The sequence below is a fragment of the Heteronotia binoei genome, chromosome 8, assembly GCF_032191835.1.
Source record: "Heteronotia binoei isolate CCM8104 ecotype False Entrance Well chromosome 8, APGP_CSIRO_Hbin_v1, whole genome shotgun sequence".
Lineage (NCBI taxonomy): Eukaryota > Metazoa > Chordata > Lepidosauria > Squamata > Gekkonidae > Heteronotia > Heteronotia binoei.
This window is the reverse complement of record NC_083230.1, coordinates 7,382,226-7,404,137: the sequence shown is the minus strand read 5'-3', so window position 1 is coordinate 7,404,137 and position 21,912 is coordinate 7,382,226. Positions and strand designations below refer to the sequence as shown.

Genomic DNA, 21,912 nt, shown 5'->3' with positions numbered 1-21,912 from the left:
GCTGTACATTGGAGAACTTGGACCTGGCACTGCAAGCTGAGGTATCATGGCTCAGGCTGAACTGGCTAAAGCTGAATCCAACGAAGACGGAGGTTCTCTATCTAGGTCGCAGCAGCCTGGGAAGGGTGATCCCTTTACCAACCTTTAATGGGGCACCACTGACACCAGCGCCGAGGGTTAAGAGCCTGGGAGTGCTCCTGTAGTCCTCCTTAACTATGGAAGCCCAAGTAACAGCCACTGCTAGAGCTGCTTTCTACCATCTTTGGCGAACTCGGCAGGTGCTCCCCTATCTTGAGCGCAGCAACTTAGCAATGGTGATCCATAGCTTGGTCACCTTGAGAATTGATTACTGTAATGATCTCTACATGGGGCTGCCCTTGACTCAGATTCAGAAGCTGCAGTTGATGCAGAATGCTGCGGCCAGGTTACTAATGAGGCTTCCCTGGCAGGAGCACATTCCGCCTGTGCTGAGAGCGCTGCACTGGCTGCCTGTTGCATACTGAATCCGTTTCAAGGTCCTGGTATTAACTTTCAAAGCCCTATATGGTCTAGGACCTACCTATTTGCGAGACTGCCTTGCCCCACATGTTTCCCAGAGAGCACTTCGATCAAGTTCTCAAAATCTTTTGGCTGTCCCTGGGCTAAAAGAAGCTAGGCTTAATTCCACCAGAGCAAGAGCCTTCTCGGTTGCAGCCCCAATATTCTGGAACACTCTCCCAGAAGCCATCAGGGCTCTGTGGAACTTATCACAGTTCCGCAGGAACTGCAAGACTGAACTGTTTTGGATTTAATATAACATCTAACAGGAGAGGGCTGCCACCACATCTGGATCTATCGCACTTCAGTACTAACTGCCTAGGATCTGTACGTGTTGAGAAAGGAAAATATTACATGATCCGCCTGAAGAGATTAAGTAGCACCATTGCAATTTTGATTATTTTATTGTTTTAATATTGTTTATTGTGTATTTTATGTTGTTAGCCGCCTTGAGTCTGCATAGAATGGGCGGGATATAAATATAACGTAAATAAATAAATAAATAGTGTAACCCAAACTAAAAAAAAAACCAGGTTGCTTGCCTGTAACTGATTATCTTTGAGTGGTCATCTGTGCAGTCACACACTTGGGTACTGTACTCAGCAATGAACCCTACCTCAGAGACTCCAAGCTAGCCTCAGGTTTTTTTTGCACACTTTCCCTCTCACTCTGAGGAGCAGGCATCTACTGAGCATGCCTGGAGTGAGGGGAAGGCGCTTTGCCCACTCAGTTTCTTTCAGCCACTACTGACATGTCTCAGTAATAAAAATGATAACATGAGAAGAGCCAGCAGTGGGAAAGGCTGGATGGGTGGGTGTGACTGCACAGACGACCATTCGAAGATCATCAGTTACAGGTAAGCAATTTGTTTAACTTCATTGTGGTCTCTGTACAGTCTCAAACTTGGGTGAATAGTGAGCTGCAGAGTAAGGATGGAGGGTGCTGGCAAGGAAAAATAGCGTGCACCAGAAAAAAATTGATTTACTGTACCTGCAGGCATTTAACTGGACAGTGGTCAATGGAACACTGAACACAGCACAGCCTGGCCAAAGGAAGTGTCTCATCTTGCCCACACGTCCATAGCATGATTTGTGACAAAGGTGGAAGGAAAGGACCATGTTGCAGCAGCATAGATGTCCTCCAAAGGAACACCTTCAAGAAAGGCAGACGAGGCAGAGACTGCTTGGCCAGTTCATAACAAAGGGTGATTGCTTATGTTAGCTACTTTGAAAAATGATGAGTGGAAACCTTGGATCCTTGCTTAGGTTCTCCATAAGTCACAAACAAGTTGGAGTCCTAAGCAACGTGTTCGTGACAAACAGAAGGAAAGAGCCCTCCTGAAATCCAAAGTACAGAGGGCTTGTTGTCCATTGTCTTTTGGGTCAGGAAATACATTGGGAGACAAGTTGTTTGGGACAGGTGGAAACTGGAGACAACTTTAGGTAGAAAGGAATGGTCCAGTTGCAGAACCGCTTTGTCCTTATGAAAAATAGTGTAAGGCGGATCTGAACAGAAAACAAAAATGTCACTTGCCCATTTACCAGAAGTAAGTGCAACTAAGAAGGGCAGTTTTCCATGACAGAAACTGGAGAGACATTGTGGCGAGCGGTTCAAATGGAGGCCATATAAGTTGTGGAAGGACAAGAGAAAGGCTCCAAGCTGGTACAATAGGTTGAACTGGAGAAAACAAAACATAGGAGACCCTTAAGAAATTATTTGGTAATGTAGTGAGAAAAGACAGTTCATCCGTCAACAAGAACATGAAATGCTGAAATAGCAAAAAGGTGAACTTTTAATGAGGAAAATTTCTGAGGGAAAGAAGGTAAGATAAAATGTCAGGAAAAGGAACAGACTCTGGTGGAAATGTGCAATTGGCAAAATAGGCAGAGAACCATTTCCATTTAGGTAAGTATGAACATAAGAACATAAGAGAAGCCATGTTGAATCAGGCCAATGGCCCATCCAGTCCAACACTCTGTATCACACAGTGGCCAATATATATATATATATATATATATATATATATATATATATATATATATATATATATATATATATACATTGTGTGTGTGACCAATGAGTGGAAGGTTTTCTGGCACTCAGGATAACATCTTGTACAGCAGGTGGTAGAATCATGCTGTGACCTGCCAAGCCATTAGTTTGAGCAGAGCCACATTGTGATGTAAGACCTCCCCCATTCTGCTGAGATATGAGGTCTGTTGCAGGAGGAAACTGGAAGTGTTGTGAGACAATTTAAGAAGTCTGGTGAGCCACGGCTGTCTCAGCCACCATGCTGTCACGATGATGCAATTTGTGTGGTCTTGTACAGTCTTCTGGAGGGGTCTGATAATTAATGGAATTGGAGGGAAAACATAATGAAGGGGACCTGAGCAGAGATGGAGAAAGGCACCTTTAAGAGAACAGTTCATCAGAGGACCCTGGCTGTATTAAGTTTCGCATTTGGCATTGTTGTCTGAAGCAAAAACATCCACTAGCAGTTGGCTGAAGGTTTTGAAGACTGGATGAAGGTAATGAATGTTGAGCTAACACCTGTGATCATCTATCTGGGACCAACTGGGTGATGGTAGATAAAACTCTCACTGGAACCGGAACTGGTGTTTTGAGGGATGAAACGTTCTTACAATCCAAAGTTGCAGAGGGTGCTTGTGCAACTTGGCAAACTGCAGGACAAAGGTTGTAGCTGCCATCAACCCCAGCATTCATTGAATGATGAGGGCTGGTTGGGTAGGTGAAGCAATGATGGTGGCAACAAGATTACCGATATGAAGACTCCAGTCAGGAGGCAGAAAGCAAGATGCTGAGCGGTGCATAATCTGATTCAATTAACTGAAGACTCTAAGTAGGTTCTAGTTTGGATTTTGAAAGCTTGACACACAATCCTAGTGATGAAAGGAGTGCTAATACATCAGAGATGTCTAGATGAAGCTGGTCTGGAGAATGAGATACCATGAGCCAGTTGCTGATGTAGGGGAAGATGGAAATTCCCCATTGTCTGAGTGATGCAGCCACCATGGCCATGCATTTGGTGAACACCCAAGGTGCCACTGAGAGGCCAAACAGAAACACATGGTATTGGCAGTGGTGGGAACCTATAATGAATCTCAGAAATCCTCTTTGCTGTGGTCGAATGGTAAGGTGGAAACAAGCCAGAAGTCCTTTGGAATTAACAGAAGAATGGTTTGTAAAGTTAACATCCAGAATTTTTTGTGATGAAATCTGTTGAGACAAGCCAGATCCATGATGGGACACTGGCCCTCATCCCTCTTCAGGACTATGAAGTACCGGGAGTAGAAGCCCATGTGAAGATGTTGTGGAGGAACAGGCTCAACAGCTTCTTTTTGAAGAAGAGACTAGATCTAATCTGTCAGAAGTTGAGATGGAGGTGTAGGTATAAATCAATGGGTTCATGGTGGTGAAAGAAACTCTATGGTGTATCCAATATGAATTATCATCAGAACCCATGAGTCTGAGGTGATGTTCTCCCAGGCTTGGAGAAAAAGAAGTAATCTGGTCCCTACAGAGGGTGTGTTAAGTGTCCGATGAACAGATCTGAAGTTTTGGGAGCAAACTGAAGCAGTCAAAGAGACTAGATCCAAGTGGGCAGCCGTGTTGGTCTGAAGCAGTTGAACAAAGCAGGAGTCAAGTTGCACCTTTAAGACCAACCAAGTCTGAATAAAACTTGGTTGGTCTTAAAGGTGCGACTTGACTCCTGCTTTAGTCAAAGAGACTGTTTTGAAGAAGGTGTGGACTTCTTTGAAGACTGGGTCTTAGCCTTTTGTTAGTATGGCTGCTTAGCTTGGGGAGTTTTACGTTTCCAGTATCCCAACTGTCTAGGGGACCTGGAACGTTTGCTGTAGAAGGACTTCTGATTCTGGGTGTGTGAAACCGCTAAGCTCTTATTCCTCTTTCCACCACCCTCCACATTTGTCAGAATTTCATCAGTGGTAGAGTGGAAAAGTCCTTTACCATCGAAAGATAGGTCTTCCACTTTCAGTTGAATGTCAGGTTGCAAAGCAGTACTACATAGCCATGCATGGCGATGAAGTGTTACAAAAGTGACAAGAGCTCTGGAGGAGCAGGAAACTGCGTGGCAGACAGAATTAATTTGTTGTCCCCAGAGTGAGAGGAAAACCATGCCAAAAAAGCCTGAGGCTAGTTATTGGAGTCTCCATGGTAGGGTTCATGGTTGAGCACAGTACCCAAGTGTTGAACTGCACAGAGATCAATGAAAATCAGGTATTTCTCTTCCAATCCATTGCAATCTCCAGACACCAGTACATAAAAGCAATAGCTTTATCTGGTTCTAACAAAAAGGAACAGAGCTGGTATCTTCAGCACACTGATGACCCCACGCTATACATCTCGAGATAAATTCCCCCAGCAGCCTCACATATGTGTTTTAAACAATATGGGAGACAGGACAGAACTCTGAGGTTCTCCATTGAACAGGTCCCATGGGGAAGAATAGTAACCCCTTCCTACTACATTTTACAAGCTGGAGATACTGGAGCCACTGCAGAATAGCATACCCCTCCCCCAACCTAACCCCCCAAAATACTCAAGTGACACAGGTTAAATAATATTGAAAGACCTGAGAAATCCCAAAGATTTTTTACACAGCCCTGTCCCTATCTTTGGCAAAGGTCATCCATCAACTGAAGTGATCAAAACAACTTTACTTCTAATCAATGTCAATGCATCGCCATAAGTAACTGAGATTGACCCACCATTACGCTCCTCAGTACCTTCTTTGACTATAACTTTACAAGCATTTGAAGCCACCTTATAAAGAGCCAGGCTGCTGATCTACCAAGGTCAGTCTTTTCTATTCTGACTGGTAGCAGAACTCCAAAATCTCAGGTACAGGTAGGTCTTTCACATGACCTGACGTCTCATCTTTTTTTTTTTACTGGAGATGCTGGGGATTAAATTTGAGGTTTTCTGCATTCAATGCAGATGCTCTACCACTCAGCCACAGCCAGGTTAGGCCACCTAGTTTGGTTGGGTCCAGTGACTTTAAAGGCACCGCTACCACTTTCTTTCACAGCTAGTGGAACATGCTTCCTCAGACATCTGACTGGCGACATCTACCAAGTTCTCACAGCTTTTTGCTGACAGACATGACAAGCATTAGGAAGGCAAATCAGTCCAAATACTTTGACAGAATCCCGATTCCAACAGAAACTCATGCCAGAAACTGTAACTAGACAAGTTGTTTCTGGTTCAGAACTTCTGAACAATGTGGTGTCGAGGTGGAACACCCAAGAGAGGTTTTATCTGCAACATGCTTCTCAAATAAGCCATAGCAGGATGACGACTTTACTGAATCAAGAGATATACGAATGGCTTCTTTCAAGCTGAAAAAAGCAACCAGTACATGGCATTTTACAGATGCAGTGCTGGCAGAGATGTAATATTTCTCTGCCACCAGAAACACCAGTTGGCTCCAAGCCATAACAGGCTAGATTCGTTCTAGGTTTTCTGCCATTTACATTCTCATCATTATCCATCACTTTCATTTCTAGTAATTTCCCAGAACAAGAAAGAGCCACTTTATTACTATGCTGAGAAAGAGGGTTTAGAATCAACTATGTAAAACCAAGGGTGGCCAAACTTGCTTAACATAAGAGCCACAAAGAAGACTGGGGCTATAACACATCCACCACCTAATACAGTTAGGGATTCTCATAAATTCAAACCTCACTAAGTGACAAGCTGTCCATGAGAACAGAGCTAGAGCAGCTCTCACAAATTGCTTTATACCGCCAAACCATTGAACTACTAAGGTCAGTGCTGTCTACTCTGACAAGTAGTGGATCTCCAGGACCTTTTACATCATCTGTTTAACTGGGGATTGAACTTGGGACCTTCTGTATAAAAAACAGATGCTCTGCTACTAAGTGTTATAGTTAATTATAGAAACATATAATGTTTTTCATTTATAAGGTTTGGGACCAATGGATTACAATTAAGATAGGCAATGTTAAGAATTAAGTATAATAATACTATAAATGGATTATTAATTAAGGTAGATAATAATAGTAGTATGTAATTGTGCTCTTATTTGTATCTTATTATAGTTATAAGTTCTTTTTTAAAAATAGGTTTTTAAAAAGGTTAATATTACCTTTTATTCTTTCTATATTTTAAGTAGAATGCACCGGGGAAGTCACAGAAAGGGGGGAGGGAGATGGGAAATGTGATGCAATATTCTGATGTTTATTTTTAGATAGTAATTGATTAATGTTGCTGAATAATAAAATTGTTTTACTTAAAAAACAGATGCTCTATCACTGAACCTCACACCCAATATAGTTCCCAAAATGAACTACAAAGTCAAGCGTATGACCTACAGAATACATTGGGCCACACAAGACATACATTTGAATAGCTCTGCAGTTGTCAGGATAGCTATGAAAACCTGACCTGTGTCTGACATGGTGACCTTGGCATGGATGTTGAAATCCCTCAGCACTAAACCTCACAAAGTCTCCAACACTAATTTCAATACTACAGCTGTGAACTCATCTAGGGAATCTACTATACCAGTAATATCTTCACTCTGTCCTTTGTATTGAACACCAAGGACATGCAATCAAGAAGAGGCAACTGGTTTGAGAAGACATCTAGTAAGTTTAGACGGACACCTGACGGACTACAACCAAATCCATCTCTGAATATTCTCCCTATGAAAACTCTGGACTAACAAATCAACTGGACGTAGATGCACTAACAATGGATCTGTTCAACCAGTTTCCTAATCCAGGATCATCCTCCTAAATTAAAAAGGTAAAGGTAGTCCACTGTGCAAGCACCAGTCGTTTCTGACTCTGGGGTGACATGGCTTTCATGTTTTCATGACAGACTTTTTACGGGGTGGTTTGCCATTGCCTTCCCCAGTCATCTACACTTGTCCCCCCAGCACTATTTTGCTGTCCTTTCCACATCACCAATATGATTTCCACTCATATTTATTATTTGCATTGACTTTAATCCAGAAGAACCTTCAAGGTAGTCTGCATAAAATAAACTAGACTGCACTGTTTCCACCATCTTCAATGATAGCACTGCCTTACCCAAACTTCCAATTAGCATTAGGACATTGAGAGTATTATGCTTTGAGGCTCCATAAAAACACATTTTAAAAATAACAGTGGTTATTTCCATTCCTTTCAAGTCGTTCTCATGCTTACTCACACAGAGCCAGTAGCTAGAAAGGCAGATGCCTGGCTGCACAAACTTCTTACTCCCTTTCCCTATAGGATGGAAGATCTTTCGACTCTTTCAGAACACAGAGATAGATGCTGAGTGATGGCAGTAGATTCCCAACTGTCTTATTCTTTTCTAGTTGTACCTGAGCACTCAACTGGAGCTTTGAGCATTTCTGGTGGGACCTAAAATGATCCATGGGCAAAGGAAATATTTTACATCTTGATGAGTTGCCCATGATGGACCACAAGGAAACTCGACACCACTTACTCCATTGATGAACATCACAGTGTATGATCAGTTCTATGTATGTCTTCGTTAAATTAATGCAGTGTTCAGTTTGAATTATACTACTGAGGAAGGCCCAGTGCTAAAATATGTTTGATATCGATTCTTGCATATGGAAACAATATCTACTTTTAAACCCCTATTTTATGTAAATGGACATTTGCCTTTATATTGGGATTAGGTACTAAGGTGCATAGGGAGTTAGTGCACAACCTGGCACATTTTTGCCCATAAGGGGGAGCTGATCTACATGTTAAAACCTGTTCCCGGCCCTTCAGATTGGTATCAGTGCATTTTCATTTGTTCACAGAGATCTTAAAAATGTACTAGGGACAGGATACCACATTTTCAATCCATGACTAATCTGCAATACACTCTAATAGTATCACAGGAGATTTATTACAAAATAACGTGACGATATACTGACCATTCTAGTTATGTACTCTGACAGCAATAATTTCTGATTAACCATATATTACTCACCTAGGTTGACAACGTTCACACAGGTATATGTCAGGAATATGCTGCCTATCGATCCCCATGCAATCAATGTGCTGCCAAACACTTAAATAAAAAATATATATATAAATATTACTTGCAAAAAGTATTCAAATATACTGAAGACTTACAAAATACTTTGAAGTCTCCCATGTAATGGGTAAAATACTGTAGCACTGGTCTTCTCCATGACACATTGTTTATTTTATATATTATTCCCCCAGCATCCACCATCAATTTCCTTCCCTTGAGAACAAAACTCTGCTTTCAATTTCAAAAGAAAATTCAAAAGCATGAGACAATTCAAACCATGTCTGTCATCCAAAGGAGCATGCAAAAATGTCCCAAAGGGTCCTGAATTTTATTCTCTTGCTGAGTTTCCCTTTCAGAAACTACTCATATACAAACTGGCCTTTGGAGATCGTTCAAAAATAGGTTGACAATTCAGAACAAAAACAGAATCAAGATAATCTGCTACCTGTACACTTACTATTTTGCCCCAAGGTTTCACTTTAGACAGCACAAACATATTGACAAAAGGCCATGCATCCCCTCCAATGGACAGTCACATGGTCCCTTCTTCATCCTAACAGGGCCATTAATGATGTAGCCCTGGGTACCAGATCACCTCTATACCAGTGTGGGTTTACTTCCCCACTGCTCAGTGCTTCCCCTTCTATAGGTTCACAATAAGACCTACATTGTAAGTCTTTTCAGTATAACCCCCACTTGACTGTACTGGCTTGGCTGGCCTGTCAATTCCCCTGCTCACACAGGCAAGCAAAACAGCAGCCATCACAAAGACAAAAAGGCAATGACTTCAGTTTCTTCCATTTTTTCATGCTGCCTGTAATAAGCCTAAGTGGTTTGCTGTGAAGGGGAATGGCCCTCCAATGATAAGAAACATCTTTGTGGTACACAGTAAAAATGCTTAAATATTTGTGTAGATGCAAGACTACTTTACCTGCATTTGTCACAACAGATCATATATCCATCATCATGTGTAAATCCACAAATGCACCTGGTAATGTCCGTTCCATAGCTTCCATCTTCAGATGTGCTGATAGTAGTAGCACTGGAGGTCTCATCGAAATTGGGAGCAGTATATATGCCTACTTCATTCTTGCTTATAAGAACTGATGGAGGAGGAGAAGCTGGAGGTGTTGGAGGAGGGCGAGCGCCATAGTTATGATCCTGGAAAAAATCATTTATAAAAAAAATCATTCATTTCTGCTTTTCATTTTTGCTTATTTTAATTTTTAAAGAAGCAGTTTCAATAGTTCCCTCACTCTAGTCTCCTCACATACAAATCTAGCTTTATGATTTCCTTCAGAGTACCTCTTCCTCTACAGGTGAGGTGGTTGCTGACAAGAGATAAAGTCCTTTCACTAATGGTGCTGGGTCTCTGGAACATCCTCCCATGAGAGGTCTAACTGGCACCTTCATTGTTAGGCAGGGACCTTTTAATTTCATTCTGATTTCTCTTGCACTGTGGGATAGGGCGTTTTAGATTTATAATAGTCTCATGTGCTCTAAGTCATCTGATGCTGCTTTACAAATCCTTTTGTTGGCTCAAACACTTGAAAGGACATTATTTTTGTCATTTCCTTTTATTGTCTTGATGTCGGGCACTCTGAACAATCTGACAAAGCGGAGCATAAACTCTTAATGAAGTAAGTTCCTGAAACTTTTGTGTAGCCGAACTTTCAACTTAAACTGTGCAACCCTAAGGGGAAGCGAAAGTGCCCAGGGAGCTGACATTTGTGATGGCTTATCTCTGAGATATGCCAGCGTAAGGGCTAGCTACAACAGCGCAGGCCCCAACACCACTTCGTGGTTCTCAGGGGCTGCAGTAGACCCATGGCAACTACTTGTCAGGGCAACCAAATCATAAGTCCTTATGCTGGCATGGCTGTGGGCAGTTTGGTGGGCGTGGCCAGAGTTAATTGGGTCCCTGAGCTCTTTCAGAATGAAAATGCCCTGTCAGAGGTGGAAAACGCAGCACAGCCCACAAGGGTCAATTAAACTGAAAAATCAAGTGCTCCCCCTACTGTGGCCATGCCCATTAGACCCAGAGAATTTCAGGACACTTAGTACAGGTTCATCCAATCTCATCCCTCCCCAGGGCCAAACAAGCCTTCTCCCAGCACCCAGTCACAGCCTCCCCCCACCCACAAAAATCTGTCAAGACATCTACAACTCTGCAGTTAGGATGTATGGCACAGGACTCCCTACCATGAGGACTTAGAGCAAGTAGCAAGGCAATTCAGTGGTTGGAAAAGCACAGAGAGGGCACTCAGCACTACAGGGCAAGCGCTCAGTGCTAACACCTATGGAGGGGAGCAAAGTCCATATTTTATGGCTGGCCTCTCCCATTTCAGAACACTAAGAGGTACCCCATCTTTGGAGGCTTGACCCAAGGGGGCAAACATACACTGCAAGGCAAGCAAGGGCAAAGAACACAAACCTGCCTCCCACTCCCCTCGCTTGAGAGCCAGTTTGGTGTAGTGGTTAAGTGTGCGGACTCTTATCTGGGAGAACCGGGTTTGATTCCCCACTCCTCCACTTGCACCTGCTGGCATGGCCTTGGGTCAGCCATAGCTCTGGCAGAAGTTGTCCTTGAAAGGGCAGCTGCTGTGAGAGCCCTCTCCAGCCCCACCCACCTCACAGGGTGTCTGTTGTGGGGGAGGAAGGTAAAGGAGATTGTGAGCCGCTCTGAGACTCTTCGGAGTGGAGGGCGGGATATAAATCCAATATCTTCATCTTCAAGGTGCTACAAAGTCACTTCCCACACTCGCCCAGAATTGGGTTCATATGGGGGTGGTACAAGCAACAGCATTCCAGCATCATGGCCCAACATGCAATGGGAAAAAATTCATGCTGCTGGGGACATATTGTCAGTCCTCTATTTGTTCCCCACCCCCTCAGCGGAGGACAGCTCATCAGTGGTTCATGGGGTCTGCCAGCTGCTCCGCTCTATACGTGGCAGACTGGCTTGCCAGGTGAGCCTTTGACTCATTTCCTTGCAGGACCAGAGCCTTGAGTAGCAGTTGCAAGTGCAGCTGTGGATGGAACATAAGCAATCCCTGAGCATTTCAACAGGCGAGTGCAATTTGGATGGCACTGTCATGTGCGTCAAGGAGGCAACTCATGGTAAAGCCACCCTCCCTCCCCCGGGCTGCATTTGCAGACCCTGTCAGGGCAACACATCCACGGCTGAGCCCAGCATGGCACTTGTGCCAGGCTGTCATGGCTGCACATATCTGTTCTGCTTTCCTACAGGTAAAGACTCAACAGGGAAACTTCTAGATGCACTTCCCCCCACCGGACACACTCTGTTCAGTCTGCTGTCCCAGCATGCTTTGCAGGGCTGTTGTGTAGCTGATGGCTGAACTAATTCCCCAGCCATCAGCAACATTGCTGTTCTTTTGTTTACTTGGGTATCCAAGTAAACAGTGATCTCTGGCTAATCACAGAGCAGTGCTATTTTTTGAAACTGCTCTGTGTAGGGCCAGAGAACCTTTTTAAGGAGTCTGCCTGGCTGGACTCCATTCCATTGCTGCTGTGTTGGTGTGAGAGAGAGATTGTGCTGCGCTGGCCGTTGGCCTTAGCTGCTGCTGCTCTCTCTCAGCCTTGCCTGACTTGCCTGGAGTAGAGAAGACGTCTAAGGTAAGACGGTCTTGGGGTTCTTGTTTTTATTTTAGTTAATTAAAAAAACAAACCTGGGTGAGAGACCTAGAACCAGCATGCTTGTTGTGCTTGGCCAGCTCTCCCCGCGTTGTTTGGGGCAGGGCTGGAGAGCTGGCATCTGGGTTTGCTGCAGCCAGGTCTGCAGAGCAGACCTTGAGCAGATTGTGTTTTGTGTGGCAGTGACGTTGGCATTGGCAACTGGGTTTATATTGGTTCCAGGCCAGCAGGGTTCATAGAGTAGATAGATGGATGTAGTGCATTTGGGTCCTATAGAGATTCTCTGGTGTGCAGTTAGGTTTGGCTTTGGGTGCCCCAGGAATTGGACCCCCTGGCCCAATCTTTTTGGGACTTGGGGGTTTTGTAGGGGAGAGTCCCCTGCAGTTTTGGGGGCTCTCTCTCAACCCCCCTGCCCCCCAGTAGCCTCTAATTATGCCCTATTTTGCCATTGATTTCAATGGCCATAGGGTATAATGGGGCCATATATTTGGAAATAGCCACGCATCTACCGTATATGCGGCTATTCCAAGTACCCATATACGGAAATATAAGGTATTCCGAATTTTTTGGCCCCGTATATTTCCGAATCTGATTAATTCTGAATTTTTTTTTTTTGCACACCCATATCTCTAAGCCCCCACTGCCCTGTCAGTCGACTTGGAGAATGCATTTAAAGTTGCTTTCTTTCCACATCTCTCTCCCCATCTATGTGCCTTCCTTCCTGTATGTGGGGCTCTCAAAATCTGACGTTCATGTCTTGCAGCTTCTCAAACATCTGACATTTGTTCTATGTGGCTCTTATGTTAAGCAAGTTGGGCCATCCCTAATTTATAATAAAGTGCAGTTAGTCCATCTGGTCCTGGTGTCTTGCCCTTTTTTAGATTCTTGATAGCTTGCGCAACCTCTTAAATTGAAATGCTTTGGTTCCAAATTTCTCTGTCTTCATTTGCAAATTTAAAAGTTGAGGCTTCTTTAATATAATAATCCATTCCATTCACTGATAAAAGTTCTTTTATGTAAAGTTTTTTGGGAAGGAGTTCAGATTGTTCTTGAATTTCTTTGCATAGGGCAGAGGGCCATATACAGCACTTGGTGTGGCCCTCGGGGATTGCTGGGCTGAACCGAGCCATGTGGCAGCCTCCCTGGGGCCTGGCTGGCCAGCCAGAATTGCTGCGGGGCCTGGAAAAGTTACTGTCACAGTTCAGTTTGCACTTGATTATCCCAGATGGTACAGCCCAGGGCTTTTTTTGAGCAGGAACACCCAGGAATGCAGTTCCGGCTGGCTTGGCTAGGGTTCCGGCTGGCTTGGCCAGGGTCCAAAGGGTGTGATGACTATCCAAGCTAGTTGTCACATTTGCATTCCTGCTTGGCTTGAGGGCAATGGCATGGCACAGTGTCTGTCCCAAAGGGCCATCAAACACTATGCTTTGATGATAAGAAATTCAAACGCTTCAACGCATGAGGGAGAGGGGAAATTTATAAAAATCCTTGTTTCTAGGGCTTTTTCTGAGCAGGAACGCACAGGAACATAGTTTCAGCTGTCTTGGTGTGAGGGGTGTGTAGCCTTACATGCAAATGAGTTCCTGCTGGGCCTTTTCTACAAAAAAAAGCCCTGGTGTGGCCTAATATGCTAATGAGTGTGTGACCAAATATGCTAATATTAGGGGATGTGGTCTAATATGCTACTGAGTTCCTGCTGGTCTTTTTCTACAAAAAAGCCCTGGACCTATGCATTTGCCTAGGGCGGTGGGCCGGGTGGTGTGTGTGCCAGATTAGGCTCTCCCCACTTGACTTCAAATAGAAAAACATTTATTTGCATTAATTTTGCTGGCCAGAATCATTCTTCCTTGGCGGAGCACTGTTTTTTAAGTTGATAATTTTTATGGCCCGCGAATGATGTTATAAATATCCATTTGGGTCTTGGCAGAAAAAAGGATCCCCACCCCTGGCATAGGGAATACCATCTTTTTTCTGTACATCATTTTTTTCTCTCCTTTCATTTTCTTTATATAAGCATAATATGCAAGGTATCTTCCTGGTTTATTTGCATGTTCAAAATGTTTTTGTTTTAAAAAGCTCAACCTTTTCTGCATTTCTTCAGTTTGAGTAAATCCAACTGATTTCTTAGTTGTTTAATTTCTGCTAGAACTGTTTTCTTTAAAGATTTTTTATGCTGATCTTCTAAGGTTAAAATTCTGTCAGTTATTTTCTTAATTTGTTCCAATCTTTTCCTCTTTTTCATAGAAGCAAGGGCAATTCCCTCTCATATACACTTTGCTTGCTTCCCATAGATTTTAAACTAAGGAGTTATGCTGACCACATGGTCCTTACAATTTCAAACCCCCAATTATCTTTCCAACATGTAAGAGAGAAAGTAGAAAAGTTTGGACTCTTTTCAGGTTACAAAATCAACGGGGGGAAAAAATTTATTTTAAAATTCTCATCTAAACAAGACAACGAAGAGATTAAGAAAATTTCAGGATGTGACATAACAAGCAATCCAGTCAAACATTTAGGAATACATCTCACAGGACAGAATGATACATTTAAAGGTAATTATATGACAACCTGGTCTAAAATACAAAAAGATTGCGAAAGATGGTCCGTATTTGCAAATGAAAGGGAAGATAGAAGACTGTCCTACAAAAGAGACCTAGAAAAGGAAAGCTACCTGAATATGCAACAATGGCAAAACTAACTAATTATACAGACCACTGAAAGAATTTAAGCAGAAATGGCAAACATACTAATCATGCTATGGAAATAGCTAAATATTTTGATTCCTGAAACTATTTGTGTACTATACCAGAGGCGATGACGATACTGATCATAGTTGCAACTTTTTGGACGTGACAATTATGAGTAAGATCTGCTGTATCCACCACTATTAAAGTACAGATACCACTGTATTGTTTTATTGTTACTAACTAGTGTTTTTCATATACTCTTTCACCAATTGGCCTTGTAAGCCACCCTAAGCCTACTTCGGCGGGGAGGGCGGGGTATAAACTAAATAAATAAATAACTGATCAGCCCTGTCCGCTGAGACTGGCAACGACTCACCAGGGTCCCCGGCAGAGGCTCCTCCACATCCCCCATTGCCAGATCCTCTAACTGGAAATGCCAGGGACTGAACCTGCAACCCTCTGTACACCAAGCAGATGCTCTGCCACAGGAACATAGCTCCACCTTACTATCTACTCAGAGCAGCAGCAGCTTTCCAGGGTCCCAGGGTCTTTCACATCACTTGGAAATGCCAGGGATTGAACCTGGGACCCTCTGCAAACCAGACAAAAAGTCATGTTTTTTTCCTTGCAAAGTATCTGGTGTACGCCTCCTGAAAGAAGGAGCGTGCCTTCACAGAGGTAACCATAGGCTATCCCTCTGGCTGCTCTCCATCCTCTTTAGGGGGTGAGGAATAAAACTCCTCATAGTTGCCATCCTGATAACTGAATAGGGGCAAGTCTCCCTGCTACACTGGGTTAAACTGCCTGTCAGGTGAGAGACCCTGGAGGAATTCTCTCTCTTGGTAAGACCGACTATTGGCCTCCTTTATTCCCCCCTCCCCAATCCAGACTGGAAAACTGGCTTGGACATTTTAAAAAAACCAAAGGGACCCGGGCTTCAGATGGGAACCTGAGAATGTGTTGGAGCTCAGAGAATTAGGAGTTCTTGTGACCTCCTGAAGTCTCTGAGACCATGATTTCTAGGTACTGCAATTCAGAAAAGTTGGTCTAAGATCTAAGAGGGCATAAGATCCAAAAAACCTCAAACTGGTTTCAGCGTTAACAGTGGGGTGCAGAAGAGTTGGAGAGAGTCATGGCTGAAAGCTGGTCAGGCTCTTCTCAAAGCCAGCCAGCCCGCCCTCCTGCAACAACTCCAAGTGCTGTGCAGAAGGCCAATGTTTCTCTGCTGTGTGGCTGCTTTCCACCCTTCAAGCCCCTTAGAGGCAAGGGGAAGGTGGGGGGGGGGGGGGAGAAACCACAGGATGCTGGAGACTCTGCAGAATTGCCAGATGGGGAGATGCTGCTGATATGCAGACGGGGGGACATTGTCCTCAGCCCCCAGTTTCTCACTTTCATCATGTGGTAGGGTCTTCACCGCCCTTTACTGCCTTGCAGAACTCTTCCCGCAGAGTCAAAACTGAAAGGAAAATGGCTCTTTTGTGCCACAAGGCCCCACCTTGCAATGAATGGGTAAGGTCTCAAAGAGGGTCAGGGGAGTCCAGAAGGCCCCATAGCAGTCTCCAAGCTGCAGACACTCTGCTTTGGAGCCAGTGCCTAGGCCTGACCTCTTGGGAAATGTGCGGAAGGCTGGGGCACCCCAGAGCATTGGTAGCTGGTTCCACACACCCCCATATGATGAGAAGGAGGGCTCCCAGGCCAATGATTTCTGGGCCTGCAAGACAAACTGGTTGGCTTTGACCAACCCAGTCTTACCAGAGTTATCAAAGGTGTGCTTTCCCCATCAGACACCCCCCCCCCCTTCTAACAGGCCGTCTTACGACGGTTTGGGCATGGTCACTGGGGCTCTCGCTGCTCCTCTGTCACTCTGATTTAGAGGCTTCTCAATTAATTATGTTGGAATTATGGGCAGGCTATCCTGATTTGGAAAGGCATCGTAAACATTAGTCCTGTTAAACCATGTGATTTAAGAACTGCATTATAATGTTCAAATTTCAAATCACAGGGTATTGGTGTATAGCTGCATCTGTGGACTACTGCAGACAGGGAGGATATTATAGACTACAGTTGAATCTGCACAGCAATAATTAGAACAAGTAGGTTTTATTGCTTTTCTATTATTTTTGACAGCATTTCTTTCCCCAAATTACTAATGTTTGATTTTTGATATTTATCTCTGATCCATGTTGAACAATAAACTTGACTGTTATTAAGGTCCAGGAAAACTGTCAGATATTATCAGTTTTAAGACTTCTGAAGTTTCAATGTGCACATTTGAAGCTAAAACTTAATCAAAAAATATACCAGACCTTAACTCTAAAAAAAAGCAGACACACAGTCCAGTTTCTTAGCAGCAATACAGATTTGTTTCTGAGGCTCCTGTACCTACCTCTGCCAGAATTCTTAAATACTGACAAGAGCATTCAGCAAAGACAATGACTGCTTTCCCTAAAGGTGTTGTCTGTTTTATACATGGCTTAGCAACTTGCACCTGATTAATTACCATCACTAGTTCCTAACTAGAACTATATGTGGGGGGAGGGGGGATCTAGAGAGAGAAAAATGGATACAACTTAACTGATACAGTTATTGTTGTATAGACCCCAATAATATGATACTCTTCTCTACTTCAGGAGACTGCCTGGTCCTCTTCACTTCAAGCGTCATCCAATGCAATCAATGCACAAAAAGCCAAGAAAACATTCTTTATGTCTTTGTGGCTTTCTTACCATTGTATTCAAGTAACATGAGGAATCACAATTATGTAGACATACTAGCTCAAACACCTGTTTCAATAGGCTTCCTCAGAGCAGAATACATGTAGACGCCACAAAATCTTGTCTTACTCAGTTCCTTGGCTGCACGTTCTCTCATAGGCATGAATAGCAAGACTAAGACTGTTATTGGGCTGCACTTGTTAAATACTGTTGAACGATATTTATGTCCATGTGAATTCACAGAACTGTATTAATATTTATAAAACACTTGAAGGAACTGAATTGGTTTTTTGTAAATATATCAGTTATTATTGTTTAATTTTTATTTGCCATTTCTAGTAAGGCAGAATTCAAGTTAAGTGGTATACAGCATTCTAAGAATAATTTCAAGTCTATGCTATTCAAGTCATGGGGGTGGGGATCTGCTTTATTTAAAAAGGGCAAAAGTGAGAATTTGAGACTTGGTATTGGAATCATGACAAATGAGCCTCTTCTCTAATGTACAGATTTGGCCATATCAGTGGAACGCTTTTATAACAAGTTATACAAACAGAAATGACTGAGGAACACCTAAGTTGTAATTAAAGAACAACTTGAAGAAGTAGTTTTGTTTAAACAAAAAACTTACCGCATAAGGCAAACCAATATAACTGTGGGAATGGTGAGAGCTGTTGTTATATAGCTGGTGTGGATAACTGTTTGACTTCTCAACGACCACAGGGCTAGCTTCTACAGATTCAGGTCTGGGGGGGTGGGAAAGTTAAGATTTCACATGTAAAAGTTCTTGTATTTTCATTTTGTGTTTTTTTCTTGTTTGTCAGTACTTAGAAATAAGTATTAAGAGATCACTAAAACGTAAAAAACCCCCACTTATGTTGAGCAGTTCAGAAGGAAAAATTCTAGTATAACATTAGCTATAGGACTCATTCAAAATTGTTGTAGTGGTATGGGTATGTGCTATCAAGCAAACAGAGCTTCCACGTGAACAATGGAGACCATAGGGTTGTGCAACATAAAATACAGCTGCACAAAAATGACTCCAAGGCAGGAGTACATTAGCTTCAATAATAGCTATTGTTTCTATGAATACATAAGAAGCGTAGGAGTCTGCCCATATGCTGTTAGCAGTATCTGAAACCAGTAAGTTTTATCAACGACATCTAGTGGTAGTATAAGCTACTGCAGGTTTCCTGGGTATTCAGAGCCACTTTCTACAATTTTGAGGGGTTTGTGGAATAAAAGCAGTACCCACCAAAGGAAAGGAAAAAAATAAAGGAGCTCCTGATGAATATTCTTCTATTTTAAGCACTACTTATGTAACAGTATTCTCAGTCTCTATTTTCTCCAGCTCCTCATGAAATAAATTAAATAGGTGAAAGCAAAGAGGGGAACGGGCAGTAGAGCCTCACTATGAATGCTAAAATGCTACATAAAACAACTAAAAATTCTATTTGAACTTTAACATTTCAACATAGTTTTTTAAAGCAGTAACTTTTACTAGAATGGTAACAAAATCTATTCTAATAGATTTATTCTCAAAGCTGATTTCCAGGAAGAAAACTCATGCTTAAAAAAATACATAACTTGCTTTAGGTAAAGCTGAACAAACCTCGATCCTCTCATTTACTCTCAGAAATGGGTTAACTGAAATTTGGCAACAAATGGTTTAGAGATGACTAAAAACACAACACACAATCAAGTCTGCACACTTGCAATTATGGTACAATACTCACTCTGAGCCTGCAGCCATTTCCAAAAATGAGGTTTCTGCTGTGTCAGCCCCCAGTGGGACCACTATGCTCATGACGTTCGTTTCTGATAAATTCGATTACTATGGAGTTGTATGCATTGGTGTCCAAAACACTGGGGCATGCCAGCCACAGTGCTCATTGCAAACATCTAAGTGCATCCACAAACTCTGTTAACAACATCAAGAAAACATATCACTTATTTCAAAACTGCAACACAGATTAAAAGTTTATCTTTTTATCTTCTAATAAAAAACAAAATTTCAAGCAAAATTTATGTTATTAAAGGCTGAAAACCACATTCCGTATATATGGCCAAAACATGCTTCAACCATTTTTCCCCACACACATTTGCTAATTTTATCCAAATCTGCTCAAAGTAATTTGATTAGCTAATACCTCTGCACAAAAGTATGCCTACACAGAGAACAAACTACTTACACACTCTCTCTCTCTCATTTCTATGTTAATGGCAGAACTAATGGTTATATAACATAAAAAATGGACAATTCTTTATCAAATAAGTACAGTACAAATGGAAAACACAATTATAATAATTTATGTGAAGGTTCTCTGCACGGATAGCCAACTGGCAGGACACGGACCACACAGCATTCACTGTAATTTTTCCCAGTTGTCCTCATTCAACTCAGCACCATCAGTGGAAGGAATTGAGCACAATTTTCTCTCTCTCTGTGGCTGCAACAATGATAGACATTTCAATCTGGGGCCCAATCTCCCCAGCCACTATGAAACCGCAGAGACTGGGTGATGATATTTTGGGGGTGGAAGGAGTAATATCCAGTTCTGGAACCACAGGATAGAAAAGTTGTCCATCCCCAGTTTAATCTGTCAATGAGATGCTGTGAGTCACGCAACCTCAGTAGAGGACCAATACAGAGATTATTCAACAAGAAAGCCACCTAAACAGGTCCTAGAGAAATTAATAATCTCATTTCCTTTATTTATCCAGTTTCTCTGGTCCCTTTTGGCTAACAGGCTATCTTTGAAGGGTCCTGGCTACCCATTTAATACTACCATGCAATAGAAAGTCCATCAAATGTTATATCAAACACTGACTTACGGAAAAGGGGGAAGTGTTTCTAAAACAAATCTGACAAACCTAAATTGCATTTCCAGAAATACTTCCAACATCATTTGTAGTACCATGAGTTTGTTGTATGTATGCATGCTTCACTACTTTTACTACAAGATTTGAGTGGTTGTTCTTAATATAATTGTATGCTTTTTCATAATGTTTTATATTCATTCATGCCACAGGCAGTCTCCTGTGTGAAATAAACCAGTCATTTTAAGAAAGAGTCTGAAAACCAGCCTGCGCCCATCTTCCTGCTCCAAACAAGACTTGAACCTCAAAACATCAGAGTTTCTTTTCCGAAGCCTTTGCCAATGGAGGCAAGGAGCTAACTGCTTTCCCTTTTTAAAATTTGCCACAAAATGAACAAACACTTCTTTAATATGTTGACTACAGCTGTAGCACTGTCAGTGGTAAACCTTGGAAGCTCAGCAAGATAGTAATAAATGCACTATTTCATTAGGTCCCAAAGCAAGCTGTTGCTCAATGATAACATAAAATTATCTGCAGAATTAAGCACCTGGATTAATTCTATCCATTCTCCAAATTTATGGATTATTCCCTACAGTTGTAAAATATGTATGGAATAAGACAGATAAGCATATCTCTTCTAATGTGTCTGAACTGTTTCATTGCTTACCATCTGCTCTGACTGCCCTCAGCAGGAATGAAACTGACACATCTGTCAGAAAAACACAGAATTAAAACGGTTGGTTTTCTAAACAGAGGAAATCTTGATCTGAAGAACAGACACTTGTTATTGCATGTAATACAAATATTTCTTAGGGCTGCGAAGTTAATGGTTTTTAAATGGCTTTTTGCTTTGTTAAATTAATCTCTCTTAGGGGCTGTCATGATTTTTTAAAAATTGCTATATTTTCAAATGTGAACATGAAATATAAGGAAAACTGACAATGCTGTGGATATGATATTGCTTGGCTCTGAACCAACAAACAAGAAGAGCACTGTTTGGGCCATACAGAAGCCAGAAAAATGTTCAGAGATTCCTCCTTCCCTATTGTAGACCCCATGTTGTCTCCAGGATCTGCCAATCCCCAGGAGCATAGTTTTGGAGCATACACAGGTTGTGCTACGAAGTGGGAAATTACTTTACATGAGTGCCATTGAGTTCATGCATCTCAGAATGTTTTCCAGTTGATGACAATACCTGCGTAGCCTGAACAGTTTTCTAACAGATACCTGACACAAGATTTCTTCCTCTTCACTGGCAAAGGACTAAGTCCAAAGTAATGTCATGTGTTTAAAAAGCAATATTAATAGGAATATTCACCTTCTTAATGCATTCATCAAAATACCTCGCATAATTCAATTAAAACAACATTTGGCCCTGTTAGTTAGCTGGCTGTGTTCTCCTGACATCTAAGGACAAAGAATGAAAGTCTGACTTTTCTATCCCAAGGTTTTCA

The 21,912-nt window shown here is 42.3% G+C and overlaps 1 protein-coding gene across 3 annotated transcripts in view; it reads right to left on the bottom strand.

Annotated features, from left to right (window-relative positions):
- KMT2E (lysine methyltransferase 2E (inactive)) overlaps positions 1-21,912 on the bottom strand; it is a 106,308-nt gene that overhangs the window by 63,567 nt on the left and 20,829 nt on the right. For 2 of the 3 annotated variants that reach the window (XM_060244702.1, XM_060244703.1), the window contains exons 2-5: positions 19,375-19,559; positions 18,270-18,384; positions 9,518-9,747; positions 8,539-8,619 (exon numbers count right to left, since the gene is read on the bottom strand). In XM_060244702.1, coding sequence (XP_060100685.1) covers positions 8,539-8,619; positions 9,518-9,747; positions 18,270-18,384; positions 19,375-19,445 — 497 coding nt within the window. In that variant the 5' untranslated portion in view covers positions 19,446-19,559. Of the gene's footprint in view, positions 1-8,538; positions 8,620-9,517; positions 9,748-18,269; positions 18,385-19,374; positions 19,560-21,125; positions 21,168-21,912 lie in introns of all 3 variants that reach the window. The other variant, XM_060244701.1, reaches the window with a different exon arrangement.